Source organism: Spermophilus citellus (assembly GCF_964194105.1).
Source record: "Spermophilus citellus genome assembly, chromosome: 2".
NCBI lineage: Eukaryota > Metazoa > Chordata > Mammalia > Rodentia > Sciuridae > Spermophilus > Spermophilus citellus.
In genome coordinates this window covers 223,707,455-223,726,651 of record NC_138183.1, presented here as the reverse complement: position 1 = coordinate 223,726,651, position 19,197 = coordinate 223,707,455, and the positions used below count along the sequence as shown (strand labels likewise).

The 19,197-nt window shown below is 33.4% G+C and overlaps 1 protein-coding gene across 1 annotated transcript in view; it reads left to right on the top strand.

Moving 5' to 3' along the window:
- The window catches only part of DCDC1 (doublecortin domain containing 1), a gene marked incomplete at both ends in the record, with an annotated part of 489,436 nt that overhangs the window by 179,788 nt on the left and 290,451 nt on the right, over window positions 1-19,197 (top strand). The window contains 1 exon segment of the mRNA XM_081282196.1: window positions 18,041-18,133. Within this exon segment, the coding sequence (XP_081138322.1) occupies window positions 18,041-18,133 (93 nt within the window).

Here is a 19,197-nt window from a genome sequence, read left to right as displayed (position 1 = left end):
CACCAGGAAGCTTAGAGAGACAAAGAGAGCTCTGCTTACCACAGACAAAATATAAACCCCAAAGGTCCGCACTGACCCTGCTCCTCTAGCCACAACCTACCTGCACACAGTTACCACCCAGTTAATCCTTATCAGGGGATTAATACACTGATTGGGTTAAAATCTCATAACCCAATCATTTTACCTCTAACCTTGGTAGCATTGTCTTACATATGAACTTTTGGGGGGCTCCTATCATCTAAACTATAAAAGTGTCCTTGGGTTCAATCCCCAGTACTAAAACAAAACAAAACATTATTACTATAGTTAATAACAATGTACTATATATGTAAAAATACTAAGAGAATAGATTTTAAGTGTTTTCATCACAAAAAGATGGGAAGTATGTGAGATGAGGCATGGGTCAATAGCCATTCCACAATGTGTACACATTTCAAAACATCATGTTATATATCACAAATATTTATGCATTTTATCAATTAAAACATGTTTTTTAATTAAAATATATTATAGTCATTTTTTATTATGGTAAAATACTGTAACAAAATTTCTATTTTAATCTTTTTTTCACCCTGATGCTAGGATTGAGCACAGGGCCTCACACATGCTAAGTATGTGTTCTATCACTGTACTATAGCCATAGCTCATATTTTAAACATTTTAAACTCTATAGTTCTATGGAATTAAGTAGCATTTTCATTCTGCAGCTCTCACCCCTAAGCTTCTCAGATATTTTTTATCCTCCAAACTGAAACTGAACCCATTAAACATTAACTCTCCATTCATCCCTGCCCTCAGCCCTGGGAACCTCCATTTTTCTGTCTTATGAATTTGATTACTCTAGGTAATGCATATAAATGGAATCACTGTATTGTCATTTTGTGTCATTTTATGACTGGCTTATTTCACTTGGCATAGTATCTTCAAGGTTTATTCTTCCTTTTGGTGCTGAATAATATTCCATTGTATGTATGTACCACATTTCTTTAACCCATCTATTCATTGAAAGATATTTGGGTTGCTTCTGCCTTTTGGCTATTGTGGTTGTTATGACTACTTTCAGCTGCAGAATTTTATTCTTTGAAATACTATTCTTTGAATAATGTCAGGATGTAACCTTATATTTTATAAGACAGTTGGAAATGTGTATGTGCTTGTTTTTATTATCATCCATTATCATTCCTTTGACATTATTAAAATAAAGTAAATATTTTATTTGAAAATATTTATTGTCTTTACTTGAAAGTCTTCAAATTTATTGAGCCACTTATGTACAATATAGTTCGGATGCTAAAAAGAAAGGCATGAATTGGCATAAATTTGGAGGTCAGGACCATATTTAGTATGCAGATTTAAATTGTTTGACTATAGACTGTGTATAATTTTTTAAAAAAAAAAAATTAGTTGTTTACCTCTAGAGGTCAGGAGATTTTACACTAAATTCCTAGATTTCTTATTTCTGAGAAAATGATGATCATCTGAGAAAATGTTATCACCAACGGAGTAGCATTTGCCATCTTTAGAGACAGATTCAAAGTCTTCAGTGTAATACAGATTCTGTATGATGTACTTGTCTCACTTATACATAACATGCTTAGCCCCTGACACAGACCTGTCCTCTAGAGCTGTGCTGTACTTGACATGTGACTAGTCCAAATTCAAGCATGTTGCAAGTATAAAATTTATACTAGACTTTAAATATTTGTTGTGAAAAGAGACAACAAAATAATCCATTAATAATTTTTGTATTGATTACATTTTAAATGCTAATATTTAATTAAATACAATACAAATAAAACAAACTTCATTTTTTTAAAATTGTTTTTCCACAGTGCTGAGAACTGAACCCAGGGCCTTGCTTTTGCTATTTAGTTACAAACCCAGTCCTTTTAATCTATTCTATGTCCACTAGAAAATTTAACATGACATATGTACTCACATTCAAGTTCTGCTAGACCATGCTGCTCTTAATGAATGAAGCATAGTACAGAGTTGCTACTCCTGTGGGCCAAATCTGACTTTCCACTTGTTTGATGTGATCACAAACTTGAGAATGTTTTTCACAGTTGAATATTTATAAAATTTAATATTTATAAAAAATTTGATGAGAAAGAACACTGGTTTTGAATTTCAATGAAGAATTTCATTCTTCTCATTGTTGAAACTGCATTTGAAAGTATTATAATCCATTATTATATTTTGAACTTCAATAGTCAGTTATGGAAATTGCTTTTTTCCATTGTTATTTCTGTTTCTACTTTTTGTCCTTGTTTTTTTTTTTTTTTTGTCTCTTGGTTTGCAAAATCTGTTTACTATCTGTTTCTTTTCAGATGCAATTTGTCAACTGCTGTTCCAAAAGGGAGCGGACAAGGCAGCTTTGGGAGGGATCTAGATATACTGGGCATACTTTGGATTCCAATAGACAAGGGTTCCAATTATATTAACTTATCTAATCTATAAGTCTTAGTTTTCTCATCTGTAAAATGGCAATAATGATGCCTGTTAGAGTTATTTTGAGGATTGAATAAGTTATTGTTTAAGCAGCAAATCTAATGCTTCTTTTGCCTAGAATGGTTTTTCTTGTCAATCTTGACTTGGTCATCTTAGCCCATCTTAAGCTTAGTAACTCATGTAGCTCAGAGAATCCTTTCCTGTTCTGGTCCCCAGTTTAGATAGTGTCTTTTTTTTTTTTTTTTTTTTTTGTACCGGAGATTGAACCCAGGGGCACTTAACCACTGAGCCACATCCCACATTCCCAGCTCCCCCCACCCTCTTTTTTTAGACAGGATCATACTATGTCACTGAGGATGGCTTTGAACTTGCAATCCTCCTGAGTCTCTGGGATTATAGGCATGCACCACTGTGCCCTGCTTAGGGTAGTTCTCCCTGAAAATTATTCACTTTTCATTGTTATATTGTCATACTACTGGTGCTAACTTGTCTTATGTCTGTCCTCCTAGGCAGGATTTTTAACCCCATGAGGGAAGTGTGGCTTGGTAACCAGTATTTTGTAGGACTGACATAAGTATTCGATAAATATTTTTGAGTGATGTTGATGATACAAAATGCCAGTCATATTACACAAAGCACCACAAGTATTCAGAGGAAGGAGAATGATTTTGTTCTGCAGAGATTTCAAAGTTTGTATCTGGGATTGTGGACCATTTCACACTTTGCTTTTTTTCTATTATAATACTTCCTTAATGATAAGTGAGAAAATGTGAGTATCATAAAGCACAATATAAGCCTTTAACGAATTCTCTCTCTTCTAATGATAGATGGTGCTGATGAATAAGAATATAGAATATCAAAATGACGAAGTTATCTAGGTTCTAGGTAAAATTGAGAGGTCAAAGATGAGAGTAAGTAAATTAGTCCCTTTTAGCATCCAAATTCAAACTACTTCCACACACAAAAAATAGCTCTTTTTTTTTTCTTAATGAGCAGAATTTGAAATTGAGAAAAATAAAAACTTAGTATCCAGATAAAATTCTGAAAACCTAGTAAGGAAAAATTTTTCTGAGATTATATGTTAGTGAAAAGTTCATACAATAGATGTCTTTTGCTTACAAATGTTTCTGGTGGAATGGCCACTGGCAGTTGTAGCACAGGTACTCTTAGAACATGAAACCAATTTGGGGTAAAATTGGGGGTTCATAACCCACTTCAATCTAATGTATGAAATATGATATGTCAAGAGCTTTGTAATGTTGTGAACAACCAATAAAAAATTAAAAAAAAAAAAGAACATGAAACTAAAGCATGTTGGGAATAAGCACATGTGAGGGCATAATAAGATGTACACATTAGCCTTTGACAGCAAGAGTTGACACTTGGCTCCAGAGTGGGTGAGGACAATAGTAAAATTTAGTGCCAGGGCTGTCTCTTATATCCTAACTTTGTAGCGATTTGCATGTTGAAGATGGCTTCAGAAGATGAATTTATTATCCCCCTTTACTTGCTGTGTATTTGTCTTAGTCATTTTTTCTTTTTCTATAGCAACATATATGAGACCAGATAATTTGTAAAGGACAGAGTTTTCTTTAACTCATGGTACTGGGAACTGGGAAGTCTAAGAGCATGTTGCTGGCATCTGCTGAGCATCTGGAAGGACCTTCTTGCTGCATGATAACATGGTGGAGGGCATCACATGGTGAGACAGAGCAAGCTTGATGGAGAGATCTCACTTTTATAGATAACCACTCCATTGATCAACCATTAACCCATTAATCCATGAGGGCAGATTCCTCATGACACAGTCATCTCCCAAAGGCTCATCTTCAAATACCATTGGCATATGACTTTGGGGACCAAATTTCCAATTCATGAAATTTGGGGGGATATACTTAAATCATGGCTATATTGTGCCAAACTTCAGGACTTTCTATAATTTGTTTTAAAAAGTCTATACATCTCAGCTATAGTTTTCCAGGTCATCAATACAGTTCTGTTCAGTTTAATTAGTATTTGTTAAGTATCTTTTCTATATGAGGCACCAGGGATATAGAGATGAATATAGACAGTTCAGCCTAGTGGTCTACTTTAGAGGAATTCACAGTCTGTTGGAAGTAATCTGCATACAAGAGACACAAATTAACTTTGCTGAGTGCTGTGCCAGTGTCCTGCATAGTTCAAATTAGGAACAGGATCACAGTAGAAGGTGTTGTAAAAGACGGGCCTCTATACTAGCACTGAGAATGAGTCAGAGAAGGCTTCCCAGAGGAAGTAAATCAGAGCAGAGTCTGAGTATTTGTGTGTACAGGTATGTGTATGTGAGAGAAAGAGAAAGAGAACATGTGAGAGACTGAGTCAGGAAAGAACATTGTAGGGAAAATAATAGTTTGAAGGATGGCAAGAGTGATGTGTGTGTGTGTGTGTGTGTGTGTGTGTGTGTGTGTGTGTGAGGGGTGTCTATATGTATGTGTGTGACTGTTACAGTGATACAACCTAGGGTTATGGTAATCTATATTCTTGTATCCACCCCAAACTTCAACAGAATTTAGGACTATAACCAGTAACTATGGAAGAAAATCCCAGAGGTGGAGCAGGAGTCTCTGGGATGGGGAATGTGAAGGATGGATCTTGAGATTCTCTCACAATTTCAGGATGTGGATGTGGGAGTACTGGTGGCTAAGTTGTATAACACGAGAATTACTGTAGCACATAGCCAAAGGGTGAGTCAGAGATTTAGGAGATGGGAGATGAGGTAAGTGAGGAGCCAGAAGCCAGATAATAATGCCATTATAAGGAGCTTGGGTTTTTATTTTGTAGGCAGTGTGGATCAACTGAAAATTTTTGAGTAGAGAGTGACATGGTTAGACTTTTCTCTTAAATTAGATCTTTAAAACTATCTAGAACCAAAATGCAGATGTTCATAATTTTAAACTCAAGATTTAAATTTTTTGATCCAGTATTAAGAGAATATCCAGATTTTAGGGTCTGAATTCTCAAATGGCAACAATATATTGGTGATTAGTAACATCTAAGGAATTGAATGGGGCATAGACCATGTTTCCTTCAATTAAAACTCATGAAGGATTTCTCCAGTTTACAGTTAGACAGTTCTGTGATTTGTCAGGGTTGAGCCAATTTCCCCATCCCATAGTGGCAGGGTTTTCCATAATTGTTATCTTTCAACCAAGACCAAATGGAAGGGGCACATGATCAGTAAACACAAAAATGGCCAAGAGAGCAGAATGAAATATACAGGCATACCCTGGTATAGTGGAAAGATAATAAATAAATAATTTCAACAATTGTGTGAGCTGATGTTAAAGTGATGAATACACCATTCCAATAATACAAAGGAGATGACAGATTGTCTCACAAAAGGCAACCTGGAGGAAAATTATAGAGGACTTTATTAAAAAAATAGAAATAGAGGAAGAGAATTTTCCCAGAACAGTCTTAGAGTTCACTTGTTAACTCAGTCTTAACCAGCATGTCCTGGTTAAGAGTAGATCACATGGTCACTCCTCTATAAGTCTTCCATTAAAATCCGTCTTCTCCATCTTCTAGCCAGATTAAATTCTCTCCAATAGAATGGAGCAAAAATTATGTGTCTCCAGCAGCAAAAGATCTGAAGAAGTATGAAAATGAACAATGTGTTTCTATCTCTATCCTAAATTTATTGTCACAAAATCTAGTTTGTACTCTGATTAGAGAAAACTTTAAATCAGTAATGAAACTAAAATTTTGAGCTAGTCTGAATGAAATTTTCTAAAAAATTCTTTTACTTTTAATTGACTAATTATATATATATATATATATATATATATATATAGCACAATGAATATTGTGATATATGAATACATTGTTTAATGATTAAATAAAGCTAATTAATAATCCATCACCTCACATATTTATTATTGCTTTATGATGAAAACATTTTAAATCTATTCTTATCAATTTTGAAATACACATTATTATTAAAAAGTCACCATGCTATACAATAGATCACTAAAACTTATTCCTCCAAATTGAAACTTTGTACCTGTTGACCAATAATTGTGACTAGATAGTTATGATATGCTTAAGACATTTAAAAGGAACATTTGAAGACATTGCTATGCAATAAAAGCAAGTTGTCAAATAATATGGCAACATATTTCTATAACATAAAGTTAATATATTTTACCTATACTTTTATTTCGACATACGTGCATAGAAAAAAATCTCTGAATACTAATGAATGTATTGATTATATTAGAATATATTAATAGATGTTTTTTAAATGAAAAAAATGACATTGATGTTATTTTTTAAAAATCTTAGAGACAAAGTGGAGGCTAGGTAAATTACTTTAATGAGTTTCAGCAATAATTACTGACAGTCAGTGGGTCTTAATCCGGTTCCTTTTCGTGTAAAACACTCAAAAGTAAATTCTAGACTAGTGGCTCCAAATGAAATTAGTTTTCTCATTAATTTTATAAAAATAAGTTCATATTAATGAAATTGTGATTTTGACTCTGCACTTTCATATCTCAAATAATAAGGTAATAGTAAAGTATTATCCTTCAATATGGAAGAAAAATTGCCAATTTGTCTGTTACTGTCTAGTTATTTCCTTCCTTTATTTATCCTGGGTTTTTTTTTATATACCCAAGACATAATTAAAAATCATGAATGCTGAAGTCAGACATGCCTGGATTTGAATGCCAGTTCTTCAATTTTCTTTGCCTTGCATTCACGAGCAAATTACTTAACCTCTTTTAAGCATCGCTTACACAACTGAGATTTTTTTAAGACTGAATAATGCAATATATCTGAGCACTCAGAACCATGTGACAGGGAGTCTATCCTTGTCTCTGCTTTAATTTGTCTTCTCTCAGTTCACTCTTAAGAAGCAGTAAATATAATTTAATTCAATTTTAAATAATAATTCAAAGGCCTTCTATTGTGCTGCATTAATTGACACTACTTTCTTTTTTATTCTCAAAGAAATTTAATAAGCTATTAGTAATTTTGAAAGCAAAGGTGATAGTGTTTTTTTTTTAAATATTTTTGTCTATTTTCCAAAATTGTAGGTTTTCCTTTGAGTTATAGTTTGTTTTAAAGATTGAGATCAATTAGTAAAAAAAATCCATTATTGTAGGGAAAATATGGACAGATAATGGAAAATAAAAAATGTACTCATCACTTTATTATTTCCTTATTAAGTTAGACATACTGACTTAATAAGGAAATAATAAGATAAGGTGATAATAATAATAATAATAATAATAAGAAGAAGAAGAAGAAGAAGAAGAAGAAGAAGAAAAAGAAGAAGAAGAATATAATAGTAAGGTAATAAGAAAAGCTGAAATATTGCAATAATAATGCATATGTGAATAAATAGGTAGATATGGTAGAAAATTTAGTAAGTAGAGATAAGCTGATGTGAATAAGAAAACAGAGTGTTACACCACCCATAATCTCATGCTTTGAGCAGTTGATACCAATATTTTGAGATATATTCTTCTTATATATTGATGCATATATTTTAAATGTTATTTATTCTTGAGACCTAATTTTTTAATTTTTATTATTGAGTAATTAATAGGATTGTTTTAAATAAATGATTATATTCTAATCTACAGGTTTATTTAAATTTTGAACACTTACATATTATGCAGTCTTTTTAAATATATTTTTTGGTACTGGTGTTCTAAACCAGGGCCCTTAACCATTGAGTTATATCCCTAACCCTTTTTAACATTTTATTTTGACACAGGGTCTCACTAAGTTGTTGAGGGTTTTGTTTAAGTTTCTAAGACTGATCTTGAACTTGCCAATTCTCCTGTCTCAGCCTCTCAAATATCTCGGGGATTATAGGTGTGTACCACCATGCCCAGTCCCTGTTGTTTTTCTTAAGGCAGTATATGAAATAAGGAGTTGTATGGCTTTCATATTCTCAAGACATTGGAAGAAAGGAACCCCAGACCCCATGCTGGCCTATTGGAATGTATGTATTGGCATTGCAGCTGCTGATCGTTGGAAAGATGTCCTGTACTCATCTGGTTGCTGGATGCTCTAGCGTATTCCTTTGGCTCTGACATTTTCTTTGGTGATAGTTCTTGGATGATCTAACCTAAACTTGACTTCCTTTGATATTGGTGACTTTAGTGACTTCTTCGAAGGTCTGGCTAAGTCACATTTGACCTTCACTTGAGTGGTCTCTGGTGCTTCCCTTGCTATAAAGCCACTTGCCCTCACTGTGCTAATAACTTAGGCAGACTTCCCAGTTTAACTCTTTATCTATTTCCATGACTTAAGGCACACAGAAACCAAAGACGGTCTTGGAAATCTAAAGCTCAGGCCTCACTGTGCCTGCCCATGCCATGCCATCTTGTTGATGTAGCTATATCCTAGTTGCTACAGGACAATTCTTTCTGTGCTCCAGATTGAGGGGAGGGGAGTAGGAGACTCTCTCCTTTAGGAACCGTTTTTTTACTTTCAGACAGTTGTCTCCCTCCTCTAGCAACACCCTATGGAAAGGACATAAGATTTACTCTTCTTATTATTTTTATTTTTTTTTTAAAGGCACATTATAATTATACACAATAGTAGGATTTGTTACAATATATTCATACATTAATATAATAAAACAGTATAATTTGATCAATTTCATTCTTCAGTACCTCCACTCCCTCCCCCATCACCTTCTTCTGTTCTACTGGTTTCCCTTCTATTTTTTTTAAATTTATTCTAATCAGTTATACATGACAGTTGAATGCATTTTTACACATTGTACACAAATGGAGCACAACTCCTCATTCCTCTGGATGTACATGTAACAGAGTCACACTAATAGTGTAATTATACATATATATGGGGTAATAATGTCTGGCTCATTCTACTGTCCTTCCCATCCCTACAGCCTTACCCGTCCCCTTGCTCCCCTCTTCACAATCCAAAGTTCCTTCATTCTCTCCCCATACCACAATTATGGATCAGCATCCGCTTATCAGAGAAAACATTTGGCCTTTGATTTTTTGGGGATTGGCTTAGTTCATTTAGAATGATGTTCTTTAGTTCCATCAATTTACCTACAAATGCCATAATTTCATTTTTCTTTAAGTCTGAATAATATTTCATTCTGTATATGTATCACATTTTTAATCCATTCATCTGTTGAAGGATATCTAGGTTGGTACCAGAGTTTAGTTATTGTGAATTGAGCTGCTATAAACATTAATGTCGCTGCGTCACTATAGTATGCTAATTTTTAAGTCCTTTGGGAATAAACTGAGGAGTGGAATAGCTGGGTCAAATTGTGGTTCCATTTCAAGTTTTCTGAGGAATCTCCATACTGCTCTCAAAGTGGTTGCACCAATTTGCAGTCCCACACAATCAGTGTATGAATGTATCTTTTCCCCCACATCTTTACCAAAACTTATTATTGCTTATATTCTTGATAATTGCCATTCTGACAGGAGTGAGATGCAATCTTAGAGTTGTTTTGATATGCATTTCTCTAATTTCTGGAGATGATTAACATTTTCCCATATGTTTACTGACTGATATGTGAAGTGCCTGTTCAGTTCCTTAGCCTGTTTATTGATTGGGTTATTTGTGTGTGTTAAGTTTTTTTGGGTTCTCTATACATCCTGGAGATTGGTGCTGTATCTGAGGTGCTTGTGGTAAAGATTTTTTCTTTAGGCTCTCTTTTCATGTTATTGTTTCTTTTGCTGAGAATAAATTTTTTTAGTTTGAATCTATCCCATTTATTGATTTTAATTTTACTTCTTGTGTTTTAAGAGTCTTGTTAAGGAAGTCAGGTCCTAAGCTGACATGATGAAAATTTGGGCCTACTTTTTCTTCTATTAGGCAAAGGGTCTCTATTCTAGTGCCTACATCTTTGATCCACTTTGAGTTGATTTTTGTGCAGGGTGAGAGATAGAGGTTTAATTTCATTTTGCTACATGTGGATTTCCAGTTTTCCCACCACCATTTGTTGAAGATGCTATCTTTTCTCCAATGTATGCTTTTTAGTGCCTTTTTCTGGTATGAGATAACTGTATTTATCTGAGTTTGTCTGTGTCTTCTGTTTTGCACATTGGTCTACATGTCTGTTTTGGTGCCAACACCATCCTGTTTTTGTTACTGTTGCTCTGTAGTATAGTTCAAGGTCTGACATTGTGATGCCTCCTGCTTCACTCTTCTTGCTAAGGATTGCCTATTCTGGGTCTCTTATTTTTCCAAATGAATTTTACAACTGTTTTTTTCTAGTTCTATGAAGAATGTCATTAGGATTTTAATAAGAATTGCAATTACTCTTCTATCTTCATTTCCTGCCTCCCTCTCTGGGACTTCTTATATTTCCTCTAGGACAGAAGGAAATGGGATTTTACTTTCTATTTTTCTTTATCTTCCTTACTCCTGATGGCAGCAAAGGCTTCACAGTCAACTTGAAGAGTGGATTTATGGGGTATCTTCTAAGTTTAGCTGTTTTTATGCTAATTGTGAGAAGTGAAGGGTGTTCTTGAAAAGCAAATTCTCTCTCAAAGTAACAGCCTTGCTTGCAATAGTTACAGTTTGTTGTTATACAATTTCATTGCACATAGCAGAAACAATATTTTTGTCATAAATCCTAGGGATGTCTGGATTCGGCCTAAAAGAAAACCATGTTGATGACTTTTAAACAATTACTCCTGTTATTTTACTCATTGTAATATATGAAGGAAGGCATTAAACTTGTGATGTGATTAATATATTTGAGTTGAATACTTAGAGTATTCAAGGAATAGAAACTCATTCACTAAAGTAACAATGTGTAACTTGTTAGGGTTTATTGCTTGTTATCAATAGGACCTGTTTCAGGATAACCTAGGCAAAGCTAGACTTTAATAGGATGGTACATTGTAGGTAGCACATGGGATTCAAGAGAAGGGGCTAAAGAAAGAGTAGGGACAGTTGGATCTAAGGAACAATTTATTTAAGGTGCTGCTAATGGGACAGATTATTTCTAAACTTTTATGTCTCAGGTGGCATAAAACTGCTTCTCCTAAGAGAAGTTGTTTGGTCTGACTGAGCTCAGAGGCTCACCCTTTGGCCAGGGAAGCACAGTTCCTCAAAACTGCCTAGTGGGAGAAATGGAGTAGAGAGTTTGGCAGGGAAAGATGAATTCAGTTTAGAGTATGTGGCTTTCCTCACTATGATAGAATATCTAGGCAGAAAGTTGTCATCTGACTACTGAGTCAGGACTAACTTGGCACTTTTGTCCCTAGAGAATGTGGAAGGGCTAGAATTTATGATGAGTTAAAAAAAAAAGAAAAGAGCAATTTATGTATCTTTGATTGTCAAATCAGTTCCATTTAAAGTATTATGGAGAATTCTCTTTTGCCTCCTTTTAGACAAATTATAACAATTTAAAAATATTAATTTCAAAATGATTATTATGCATCAGTTTACCAGTTATTAAATATTTTAATAACTTCTTTCATAAGTTCTCTCTTAAACTGTCCTCAAGAAGCCACAGACATTGAAAAAGTAGCTTTTTTCAAAGGCATAGCAAGGATGGAAGAGGGATTCTTGCTTTGGAAACCTGGGCCATATTAGCCATCATTACTGCCCTGTTGTCTCAGAACTATCAGGGAAGAGCCAGAGTTCATAGTCAATTTTGAATTGGAGAAATTTCAGCTCTCACTCCATGACTAGAAGGAACACTCTTGAATTTCTTTATAAAGGAACTTAAGTGAGACTACCTTGTTGAAAGTGGGATCTAGGTCTGGACTTCTTAGGCATCTGTAAGACTGGAGTTAAAATATGTGTAGCTTGAGAGGATGGAGCTGAGGCATTGTAGAGCTAAGAACTGAGTCCTTGACTCTGTCCTCATTATAGTACAAGGTACTTGACATGTAACCTTCCCTATTATATTTGAATTCATAAATAGATTAAGTATGGGTTCACACTGTCTAGCCTCTATTCTTCTGTATGAAACATTCCTTCTAATCAGACCATTGATTTGCTGATTGAATCAGCTATGCCTTTTTTCCTCTGCTTATCCCTAAAGGCTCAGCTGGTCTTTTCTCCTCCCCATCTCAATGCCATGTAAAGCCACTTCACTAATTCTACTTAGAACTAAATTAATCATGTAATTAATAATAATATTTATACTAAAAAATAGCAATAAAAAACTTTTTATTACCACTCCTTTCTTCTTTTCCTACCCAGATACTACTTAACATTTATACCTCTTCATCTCCAATCACTACAACCCTTAATATTTTTGGCATTAATACTTGTAGACTGTATTATTATACATCCATTTAGCAATTATGATCTACCTCATGCCAAATAGGTATTAGTTTTTTTAAAAAATCATCTTCTCAACCTTATGGTAATTTGCTATTGACCTATTTGTATCTAGGATGATATCTAGTATAGCTTGTTGCTTGTGAAAGCATGTCATATTACTTAATGCTGTGATTTTTCCAAACAGTGAGGGGAACTGGGATCAATTGAATGTAGCTAAAGTTCTTAATGTCCTCTTTGCCTACTTCTACAACTTTATCTAATTGAGAATTTAGATTTCACTTGCAGATTTCAGCAGATTTCAGATTTCATTTAATAAACAGATTCACTTATGTTTATTATTTGCTCAACCTAATTGTGAACCTTAAAACCTGCTCTGTGCTTCTTCACATTTCTTGGTCTGATCCTGAATAAATGGAAACTACTTATCAAATAGTAGGATAAAATAAATGAAATTATGATAATGTTTGTCTTATGAATTTAGGAACACTTTGAATTATAAAGAATATTTTAATTAACTTTTAAGTCAGAGATAGTTGGAATTTTCTTAGCTTACCACAAATATTAGGTACATGAAATATTTCCTTATAGAAGTTCTATTAACCTTTCCAAAATATAATACTTTATTTATGGATTCATATTTATTTTTAATAAACATGAGTAAAAGAAGTGTATAAATATATGGGCTCACATACTCACCTTTTGAAAACCCATAAAGGGTCTCAAGAATCAACCTGTTTATGGCAAAAACAGATAGTATTTATTTGGCATGTTGACCTGTTCATTAGTTAGATTTTATATATTCAAACTTTTCAATTCATAGCCTGAATTTTGACAGGTAGGGAGCCCAAAATTTCAGCCTTGTCCAATTTAAAAGGGTAGAGTCTCTATCATTTAATAATTTGCCAAATTTTTTTGTGTGTGTGGCCACTTCTTATCAATTTCAATATGCATTTCCAGATACAAATATTTAAGCTGATGAAATTCAGGGGTTTTCTTGGATATCTATGATAGGAAATAGTAGCTTCCCCTGCTCTCCCAGCAGCTACCTCCCGTTCCCATACATAAATGGCAGCCAGCAATGGTGAGAAACAAAAGACTCTCCCAGTCTCTGAATACAGTGACATTCATTCTGAGAGAAGCAGGGGCAGCTTTTTGAAAGCCGACTTCTTCAGCTGGACAATAACACACAATGAGTTATTGACTTGTTTATATACGGAGCTCTTTTCAGTAACTAACTCTGACTCCCACAGTCTGGACAAATGATTGATTTCGTGGTTAGAAAAAGAGAAAGCGCTTGCGCTAAACTCTGTAGTGCAAACTACTTCTTCCCCATTTGTTCTGTAACTGAATAGGACCTTATTAAAATGCACTTTCCAAAAAAATACCTGCAGCTGGCCTTTATAACCATGTTTTGTATATATAAATAAGTAATTTGTCCCAGTCTTTTGTATATTAACAGGCCATTGGGAAACTTGTCAATATGTATGAAGGCTGATTATCCCATTGCTTATGCTAAACTGTATTGCTTGTATTGATCTGTATGTAAAATATGGATCAGATATTTTACTAATAGATCAATAGTTACTGGTGAAAAGCTTAGACTTCTGATATGTAGATTCATTTTTCTTGTCAGATCATGTTGATTTATCAAGGGCATTATACATAACATGTACTTCACAATTGAATCAGTAATTGTTCTGACCACAGGAAAAAATGACTCAGAGAACCACAATTCAGAGCCACAGGCATTTGGTTGGGCTAATAGGCTTTTCTCCTTCTGCTAGTACCTATGTGAAATGTTGATATGCATTATATGGACAGAACATACCCCCTAGTTTAAATTATTGTACTTTTTCTAAAGATATTAATAAGTATACTCTAGAGTCAATAGTTTGAGTTGTTTTATGTAAAATATATTTTATCTGATGATTATATACAAATTATTATACAATCTGTATGATTTTTGTAAACAAACTTCAAAATATTTTGGAAGGAGGTAAAAAGGAAAGTCATTAGCTGTTAATGGTGCACATAACACAAGTTCACTGCAATTTTAATTGTACTTCTCCAACAGGAGGATTTTATCATGTTTTCCTCTTTAGGGTATCCATGGGAAAGCTTCCTGAGTCAATAAATGTTCAAGAATTCCTCAAGATTAAGATTACTTTCAATTACATCACAAGGGATCACATGTTTTATATATATTTATATAATATTCAACTTTGATCTTTTCATATTTTAGAGAAGGAACAATGCCTGAAATCTTAGTGCTAATAGTTTTAAATAAAATAGATATAGTCTGAAAGGTCATAACCAATGCAAGTCATTTCATTAGAATCTGTTGTGTAACACTTTTGTAGAGGTATTTTCTTGATTCTTAAACTGTTTGAGGTGAATTTAATCATTTTATCTTCTGTTTATCTAAACATACTATTTCCCAGAAGCATTTTTGTTCAGTTTTCTTTGACAAATTCATTATGTTTTTTATTTCTTCCCTTTCTGCTATAATTCTTGACTAGTCTATTTCTTGTTCTATCTGTTTTGGTTCCCATTAATACTGAATGGGCCCAACTTTAACTTAATTGTAAATGGCTAATGTTTGTTACAGGTTTTAAAATCTTACCAGCAAGGCCTGGAAAAATGGTGAATTAAACCTTGCCATTTAGCTTCGTAGATTTTGATGTGAACAATGAATATTTGGGATCATTTGCTCATATTTAAAAGGGGCAGGATACATTCAGGACAAAGTAGGTTTCTCCTCCCTCAACTTGATGGGCATTTGCTTTTTCACAGTTGTATACAAACTATAGCTATCTTTCTGTTTGCTTTTGCTTTTTAGTTTTTGAACATTTTGTCCTCTTCAACACATGAAAAATCAACCTTAAAAATCTCAACTTCATCAACAAAATTTCATTTCATATATTTGAGATAAGGACAGCAAGTCAAAGGCAACTAGTTTTGTCCTAATGAGAAAATAGGACATTATCATCAAAAATAACAGGAGAGAAGAATCCTACCATTGTTATCATGTCGTGGATTTTGAGGGAAAGATGCTATTAGCACTGCATATTATTAATACCTCGGGTGAAAACGCACTCTTCATTTGACTTTTGCTCTCAATAATTTTCTTTAAATGATCACATTAAAATATTTCTCTTGGAGTGGCTTGTCTATTTCCAGCAGAGGCCCCATATATTTATCTTTATGTTTGTTGATGATTTCTTACTCTTACTGCAGGCCTTTCCTATAGGACTCTATGCATACCATGCTTTTCCCTCTACTTCTGTAGACAAGTGTAGTGTTTCTTTGGAATTTGGATGTTAGTGTGGAGATGACTTTTTCCATCTGTGGTGCTTTCAAAGGTAAAGAATTTTTACCTTTTAAATAGTTACTTGGAAGCAGTTCTAAATGTCATAACCCTGGGAAACCTCATTAGAATCTGACTTACCTGCTGTGGAAACAAAGAGTTTCATGCCTCTGTTTTTGTTTTGTTTTGTTTTCTCTTTTTAAAAATATCTACTCTGAAATTTTTGCTCTTGCAAATTAATTTTGAGCATGGTAAGGTAGTGAATGTTCTCCAATTGCTGTCTTCTATACCCTTCTCCTCCTGAGATGAAAACTCCCCTGATAAATAATCAGACTTGAGACCACTATGTTGTACCAGGTTTCACACATAGGTTTCCACATGTGGAACTGAGCACCATATTTAAGATTTTGTTTCTTGTATCACTTTATCAAAGGAACAAATATTTCTTGGAGAAAACCATCCTGAAACCAGTCTTACATAGTGATATAAAACAAAACAAAACTATAGTGGTTCTCAACCTAAGGCAGGGTTTTGGCTAACCCTGCCTGCAGGCTAAATTTAACCTGTCACCTGTTTTTGTTTGTTTGTTTGTTTGTTTGTTGTTTAAGTTTTACTGAAGCATAGCCATGTTCATTCATTTATGCATTGTCTATTTCATACTACAATGGCAGAGTTGAGTAATTAGACAGAGACTGTATGCCACCTCCCATACCCCATAGACTGAAATATTGAATGACTGACCCTTTACAGAAATATGTGTTAATTCCTTACCTGCAGTAATCATCAGATCATCTAAAGATTTCTGGACCCCACCCTTTTACCAAATCAGAATGTCTGATGATATACTGAGCTATATCACATATCATTGGTAGGATGTTTACAGATTTGACACTATTTTTCTAGCTTCTATGCACAGCTAGATTAAGGAAGACATATTGCTGAATCTACATCTCCCACTTTATCCCAAATACAAGGAGGCACAGTTCTTCCGGTTGGGTATGAATTAAAGATTCATGTTACTTCAAACATGATTTTCCAGATATATAATAGATAAATCTTACTTATAACATCAACATTAACAAAACTTTAGAACATGGTATTTTTAGCCCAATTCTCAAGGCCTTTGCTTAAGAGTTGTTAATATTCCTATTCATGAGGTCTCTATTAGGTTTTTGTTCTTTCTTTCTGTTAATGTCAGTCTATTGAGTAAATATTATTGAGTTTAGCTTTTATATTTTGTTGAAAATCACATTTTATTTCCATAACAATTATTTATAAAGAAATAGAGCAATACTAGACGACCTTTATCTGACTGTGTAAATGGAGTAGGTTAGAGGTAATGGATAGATACATGATACTTTGTTATGAAATAGCATAATTTGTCACATTCTAGAGTGACACTTTTATGTCTTTGGCTCCTTAAACTGATGTAATAGCAGCCAACTTTTCCCCTACTTTCAATGAAGGGTTTTACTAGAGAATATCAGTCTAAATTTTTTAAAGTAAAGTTCATTTTTAAAATGCTTTAAAAAACAGTGTCAAATGTCTGCAATTAGTGACTTACCCTCCCAAATTCATGTTTGATAATCTTACAAACAATAAAAAAGAAGTGAAAATTCAGTTTGCCACATGTTTTAAATATAAAAATGAACTTCCTATTCAATCTAAGCAAGTTCATTTTCATATATGTACAGGCAAAATTAATATAAATTGCCTTCAAGATTATGCTAAATTAGGTGTTTGAATAAAATATTGCTATTAGGAGTCAGTAAAAAGTGCTTGTTTTTTTGGGCTGGGGATGTGGCTCAAGTGGTAGCGCGCTCGCCTGGTATGCGTGTGGCCCGGGTTCGATCCTCAGCACCACATACCAACGGGGATGTTGTTTCCGCCGAGAACTAAGGAATGAATATTAAAAATTCTCTCTCTCTCTCTCCTCTCTCACTCTCTCTTAAAAAAAAAGTGCTTGTTTTCATGTCATTTATTTATTTCTTTTAGTTGAACCTGGCCTTCAATGACAAGAAGGAGAAAATTACAGAAAAAGTTATCCTTTCAATGACAGCAAAGGAGCACCATAAAGCAGAAGAAGAAGTAAGGGAGTTATTTTGTAACTATATTTAAACAACAATAATTTAATTTTAAAATTAAGATAAATTTTACTTTGAGTATTAATCAATTATTGTTAATTGACAGTAACATATGATAGAAAAAACCCTTAAATTTATTTTACTGGTATGGACAGTCTGAAAAATAATTATGTGCTTGAAACAATGAATCAAATTAGGATTTTCTGAAAAATGTCTTATGACTATTTTCTCATAAATTTCCTCGATTAGTAAATTATTACATATAACTTGAAACTGAAAATTGTAAAACATGCCAACACAGGGAAAACATAAATTGTTTTTGAATTTTAATAAATCTAAATCTGTGGGGTTTTTTGTTATCTAAAAATAGAATTATTATTCTGAATTTTAGGTATGCTAACAAAGTTATCTTTACCAAGGGAAAACTGTAGTTTGCAATGTCAATGGTAAGGAAGCTAATTATAAGATTCTGTAGGCAATATTGTAATGAAGAACTATTAAATCAAACCTTCTTCTCTCCAAAGCTCATGCTGTGACATTGACAGCATATTCCATAAATGAAAGAATAATTCAAAATAAGTATTAGACAAAAGGGGAAAACTGTCTTCAAGTAGTTTTCTAGAATGAAAAAGCATTTAATCTTTCTGGGGAATAAATACAAATTTCCTAATTTCCACATACTATTGTCAGTAAATAAACTCATTAAGCAACTTAAGGAACATGATAATGTGAAAATTACAAAATAAGCTTCTCATGCATTTTTATTTTGACATTTGGGCAAATAAGTTTATCCAAGCTTTAGGATTTTAATAGTTTGTCATCAATGTGATTGCATCTTCTTCATTAACTGTATATTTCATAACAAATGAACACATACAATGCACCAAATTCTTTACACAAAACTATATTAATATTTGGGACATATATGTCTGGTATTAAATATGATAGTGTAATCATTGATTGGCATTGTCAATAGAGAATATTTCATATGAAAAATTAAACTTGAATTATTCCTAAAATCTAATAAATAATAGTTACATAGATTTAAGTTATGGTTCTGTCTCATTC